The sequence below is a fragment of the Nicotiana tabacum genome, chromosome 24 (genome assembly GCF_000715075.1).
Source record: "Nicotiana tabacum cultivar K326 chromosome 24, ASM71507v2, whole genome shotgun sequence".
In the NCBI taxonomy this organism is placed as follows: Eukaryota; Viridiplantae; Streptophyta; class Magnoliopsida; order Solanales; family Solanaceae; genus Nicotiana; species Nicotiana tabacum.
The window spans coordinates 24,687,184-24,693,896 of NC_134103.1; the positions used below are offsets into that span (position 1 = coordinate 24,687,184).

Sequence of the window (6,713 nt, forward strand, 5' to 3'; positions counted from 1 at the left end):
TAGCACTGAAAATAATTCTGGTAGAGAGCGCTTTCCACTTTAAAGAATCTTACACGGCGTGAGTCCAAATTAGTCGAGGCTTCAAAGAGTGCGGGAATAAAAAAGCAAAAAAGAAATTTATATGAATAGCTATAAACAATTAATTATTTAAAAATTTCGAACACGATGTAGTGACTTTTGTCGGGTTTATGCTAATTACCATACTTTTCATATGATTAAATGTTGATTATATAAAATCATTGCATATATAGGACATATTGAGGGCGATAGAGAATAAAAGTGTACTAATCACAAGTTAAGAAATAATCTACAGTTGATGTTATGGATATAATTCCTTAGCAATTGTGCATTAACAACTTTATATACTAGAAAACTACACATTTAATCCCAATTTGTGGGAAACAGAGACTGTTTTGCCGAGCTACAAAAATTAGCTTATTTTGAAAAGTGTTTTTTCTTAAAAGTGTTTTTCTCAAAAGTAATTTTGGTGAGAAACCGTTTGTGTTTGACTAATTAATTTGAAAAGCAGTTCAGAGCAGCAATTAGTGTTTGGCCAAACTTTTACAAACTGCTTCTAAGTGTATTTTTCTCAAAAATGCTTTTGGAGAGAAGCTATTTTTTTTTGCTTCTCTAAAACTGCTTCTGCTTCTCTTCAAAAGCATTTTTTTTCATTCCAAAAGCTTGGCCAAACACATCAATTTTTGATAAAAAGCACTTTTGGTTTAAAAAAGCGCTTCTAGCCCAAACAAAGTTTGGCCAAGCCAACTTTCTAAAATCTGCTTATTTTGAGAAGTGTTTTTTTCAAAAGTGCTTTTCAAAAAAGTATTTTTGATGAGAATCAGTTTGTGTTTGACTAATTAATTTAAAAATCACTTTTGAGCAGTAGTTAGTGTTTGGCCAAACTTTTGAAAATTGCTTCTAAGTATATTTTTCTTAAAAGTGTTTCAGAAAAGTGCTTTTGGAGAGAAACTACATTTTTCTGCTTTTGTTTTTTCTTAAAAGCACTTTTTTTCTTTTAAAAGCTTGACCAAATACCTCACTTTTTGGCCAAAAACACTTTTGGAAAAAAAAAGAAGAACCCTTTTCGCCAATTTTTTTTTTTGATCAAACGGGCTATAAGTATCATCCAAATGGAGTTTACTACAAATCAAAGACTGATTGAATCTTCATGACAATATTATTGAAGTAGTCATAATCAAGTATATGGGAGTGAAAATTACACGCAACCACATCTATCAAATTATGATCTTTCTTTCTATGATATTTTGTCAAAATAATAATAAATCATGTTGTTGGTTGGTAATTCAATTGTTATTTTTTACAAGTAATTAAATTCTAAACCCATGGTGAAGTCATATTTTCTTTAAAATTGTGCCTAGAGAATAATTCTGAGGAACTGCTTGTGAAGATCCAATAATAAACCAAAATTTCTAGGACGTATACCACATCTAAAATGAAAACTGTAAACTGTAGTTGATATTCACACACACACATATATGGTCACTTGCTTCTATATAGTATCTGAGTAGGCAAAGATCTTGACTTCGAGTCTCACCACTATTGTTAAATGAATTTTTATGTGTTTGGCCCATGAAAAAAATGAATGAAGCATGCAGGTGATAAGGAGTGTTCAAGAAATAATTAAGTAAATAAAAATATGCACTCTTTAATAACTTAAACTTTTAAACGAGATAGAGTTCACAATTCAATAGCATTAGTCTTATTCATTTACTTTTGAAAAAGCCTCTCTCTTTCCTTGCTATACTTGTTACTTGTTAGTACCTAACTGTTCACTCAACTACAAGATTGATTCCTATAATTCAGAATTATAAAAAAGTAGAACACCACTTAACTTTCAATCAAATCGACAGGATAAAGTAGTCCCTGAATTCCCAACACAATGGTTGATTAAACAAGAAAAAGTTGAATTATACAATGATTGCTCAAACAAGATATATATAAAGTTATGAACTAAATTAAATATATATGGCCACTTTGATTATCTTCTCTCTTTTTTATTTATTTTTCTTTTCTTAAAAATCAACTCCAAGATTTTCAGTTCTCTAACTTGGGTCCCTCTGTCTCTCCTTCTCTGTCTTTATGGATTGAATGATAAGCAGCATCACACGTGGAGTCTGAATGAAGAGACTTTGCTTCCAACCACAATAATGTAATTCTTTGCCAGCAAATTTTTCTCTCTTTTTTCCTTTTCATTAAACAAAAATAAATATACATTTTTGAGAAAAAATAATTTTCACTATGTTACATTCATACCCTCACAAAAACAAAGATTTACTCTCATGATTAGCATTACTTTCCAATTTCACATAGCCCACTTGTATAATTCCCACTCATTATGTTTGTTGCTTAAAGCTTGCATTCACTTCTCTCTTTCCCTTATCTTTTTCTTCTCTTTTGACTGAGGAATATGAGAAGAAACTTCAAGCAGCCTAAAGCTATACAGCTACATAGTTTTACTAATACGGAATGAGAAAGAAAGATTACACAATGACCCACAAAACCACTTTCTTAAGTTAATTTATACAGAGGATTCAAGATTTAAATTTGACGATTTTAATTTCTATGTTTTTAGCACTAAAATCGTTATATATACTTTTGAAGTTTAACATTGATTGAACAATAAATAATTTTTACCTATATATCTATCTATATTTCGTGTTGAAAATATTGGATTCAATTGAAGCCTCTAGTCTTATTGGAAGAATTAACTCAAATAGCCGCTCATCCAACCGCTTAAACTAAAACTAGCTGTTGGAGGTATAATATATGTATAATTTATATATATGATTAAAACAAAGAGTAGTCCGGTGCACTAAGCTCCCGCTATGCATGGGGTTGGGGAAGGGCCGGACCACAAGGGTCTATTGTACGCAACCTTACCCTGCATTTCTATAAAAGGTTGTTTCCACGGCTTGAACCCGTGCCTCCAGGTCACATGACAGCATCTTTACCATAAATATACAATAAATATGGCCGGCTATTTACGTAAAGATCCCATAAATATACATCATACTACATATACTACTAAGCTACTAGCTATCTAGCTTAGCCCCCACTCCCAAAATAGATCTCCCACAAGAAATACCACCACTATATGATAATGGAAACTGGCCATGATAATTATGGAAACTCTATGCAAAGGCCAAATTTCCCATTACAATTATTAGAGAAAAGAGAAGATCCCATCTGTTCTACTTCAGTCTATCCATATCCAAGTCCTTCTGCTGATCAAAAATCAAATCAAGAACCAAACAAGAAACCTCAGCCAAAAAGAACCTCAACAAAAGACAGACACACAAAGGTTGATGGTCGTGGTCGTAGAATTCGTATGCCAGCAACATGTGCTGCTAGGGTTTTTCAGCTTACTAAAGAATTAGGTCATAAATCTGATGGTGAAACAATTGAATGGCTTTTACAACAAGCTGAGCCTTCAGTTATTGCTGCTACTGGTACTGGAACAATACCAGCAAATTATTCTTCACTTAATATATCTTTAAGAAGTTCTGGTAATATTTCTAGACACAATTATCTTGCACAAAATCTTAGTCATGGGGTTGGTTTATTTTCATCAGAAAATTCGTCTATGGGGTTGAATATTTTTCCTAGTGGACATGTAAATGTGAATTTAAATGCCATGTTACAAGCTAAGCAGGAACTGTGTGATGGAGAGAGTAATAATAATATTGGACGAAAACGGCGGTCGGAAAATCAAGATTTACTGCCGGTGTTACAAAATTACCATATGGGTAATAATTATATGTTACAATCTAGTAATTCTGGGTCCATTCCGGCAAGTTATCAAGGGCAAATTCCGGCAACAACATTGTATATGATGACAAATAATTCTAGTCATGATCCTAATGCTATGTGGACATTTCCTAGTACTATTGGCAACTCAAATATTAGAGGAGGGTCATTGACAAATAGTGGATTACTAAATTTTATGAATTCTCACCCATCAGTATTCGGGCAACATTCGGGCGGCGGCAGCGGCGGCGGAGGGACGGTGGTGGAAGGACAAATGGGAATGTTGACGGGAATGAATACATTAAGGCAAATTGGTCATGCTAGTGGTTCTTCTAATCAGCATAATGGAGCAGATGATCATGGAAATAATGATCACCATTGTCATCATCCCTAATTAGATCAATCACAAAATGTATGTATTTTTTGTGTTTAATTAATTTTAATTTCTTGCAAGGGGACAATACAGTATCTATATATGTACTCCTAATTACTAGTAGATTGTATTATATTAGGGCAAATTTGATTTCTTGAATATTGAGAGCAACATTTTCTTTAATGGGATTTCTTCAGAAATTTTAGGGTTTGGCAAGAATTTTGTGAAGAATGCCAATTTCATTTCCATTGCATTTTTTTTTTGTTTTCCTTTGAAGAGTGTATATATATATATATATATATATATATATATTATCAATTTTTTCCTTATGGTCCTTGTCCTTTGCTGATTAATTTGAATGGTATATTATCCTTTTATGTTTTGAGACAAACAAACACCAAATAAAATGAATGCAAAAGCTAGGTATTTGTTTAAGCTACCTATTTAAACATGCATGAGTAACTAGGGTATGTATTATATTGAGAAATGGTCTAACTAAATATTTTGAAAAGGTGATGCTGGGGATGTTAATTAATTCATCAATCCTAAGATATAAAGACGGAGTCAAAAGTTTAACGTTCGTGGGTTCTAACCTTCTCACTGAACTCATAGCTCGCTTTAATACCGTAGCTCCTCACCTGCTAAGATGGAGGAGCCCACAAACTCTTTGATTCAGCGTCTCAGTTGGCTTCTCAGGTGCTGACACTGAGCCCTAGCTGCTGGCCATTACCAAAATTTATATTTGCGTTAATACTTATAAAAGTAAAGTTATTTATGCACTTGTTCAAAAGCTGGTCGTTTTGGTTAGTTGTGTCGTTGGTGATTGGTATATCCCTACCACACATGATCAATGTCAGAAGTGAATGAGAACTGTTCATTTAACAGACTACCTTCTTCCCTATCATGATTGATGATGAGCCATTTTTCCTTTTGAGTTTAGCTTATGTGCACTAATAATGTAGTATTACTATATTATTTGTTTACCTAATAGGTAATTTTAGGTAACTGTTCATAAAGTAAATTAATAATTTGAAAACTAAGTAAAAATATTACTGTAGGTTAAGATATATTAATAATGTAAAAATTCTTTATACTGGAAGAAGTCATTTGGTTGATTTATTGGTATAATAATCGCATCATAAATTTCACATAAGATCATATAGTGTTCGGTTGACTGCAAAAGAAAGTATCACTACGTAACTCTAATGCAACATTTGGTTTGCGATATTAAATAATACTGGCATTAAGTTATACTTGATTCTATATATTATTTTATACAAGACATAAAGTAAAAAAAGAATACATATCATTACTAGAAAATGCCAAATTTTCGACCATGAAATCCGGCGGAAATCAGTCGGAAATCTCTTATTTCCGACGGATTTCAAGTGGTCGCAAAAATGATGGTCGCAATCTTTCGACCGTTTTGGTCGCAACGGGGAATTGTGCAGTTGACCAAATGAAATTAATGCCTGCGTCCACTTATGGTCGGTATATTTGCGACCGATTCAGTCGCACTATTATTAATATAAATTAATTATATTTTGAATTTTTCGACCGATTTGGTCGGTAATTTAATTATTATTTATTATTTTATTTAAATTTTTCGACCAAATCGGTCGAAAATTAAGAATTTAAAAAAATAATTAATTAAAATTCCGACCACTTCAGCCTCAAATCTGGGAATTTCCAGGTTCAACTTTCGACCACTTTGGTCGGAAATCAGTCACAAAATTTGGTAAATGCAGTAGAATTTTACTGTATTTTAAGCCACACCCCCTGCCAAGTCAAACAACCAAATACACAACAACCAATATCACAAATATTCTTTCAATAGAACCTAAAACAACAAGTATCAAACTTGTTTAAACATAACAAAATCATCTATTCTATTAAACCACATAAAAATCTAAAGCTTTCAACCAAAGTCACATTACACCAAGTATAAAAAGAACAAATTTTTGCAACAACCAATCAAGTCTAAATATCCTATTACACAATTCAAATTACTATCGATCCTCATCAGTTTCTGTAACGACCCGACCGAACGTTTTGAGATCTAGTGCATCGTTTGGCGGTTTGAGGCCTGGAGTAGCTTCACTTCATGTTTTATGACTTGTACGCGCTGTCGGAATTGAATTTTGGGAAGTTCAGAGTTGATTCGGATGGAAAATTCTCAATTCAGAAGCTTTAAGTTGGAAGAGTTGACTAAGATTTGACTTTTAAGTAAACGACCTCGGAATCAGAATTTGAAGGTTCCAATAGATTTGTATGATGATTTCGCACTTGGGCGTGTGTTCAGGTTGAGTGTCGGGTGGCCCGGGAGCATTTCGACGATTATTATGGAAAGTTAACATTTTGAAAATTTTAGAATTTTTTAAGTTTGATTTAAAGTGGACTTTACTGTTATCGATATCCGTTTGAGGTTCTGGGACTTGAAATAGGCTCATAATGTGATTTTTGACTTGTGCATAAAGTTGGGTGTTATTCTGGAATGTTTAAGTATGAATTGGACGCGTTGGTCGAAGTTTGAATGTTTGAAAGTTTAAAGAAAGGTTTTGGCCATCGATTC

The 6,713-nt window shown here is 32.9% G+C and overlaps 1 protein-coding gene across 1 annotated transcript; it reads left to right on the top strand.

The window, feature by feature from the left end:
- The first annotated feature begins 3,037 nt into the window (after positions 1-3,037).
- Positions 3,038-4,341, top strand: LOC107795877 (uncharacterized). Its single transcript, XM_016618586.2, has one exon. The coding sequence runs from the start codon at positions 3,116-3,118 to the stop codon at positions 4,160-4,162; it is 1,047 nt and encodes a 348-aa protein (XP_016474072.1). The 5' UTR covers positions 3,038-3,115; the 3' UTR covers positions 4,163-4,341.
- The last annotated feature ends 2,372 nt before the right edge of the window (positions 4,342-6,713 follow it).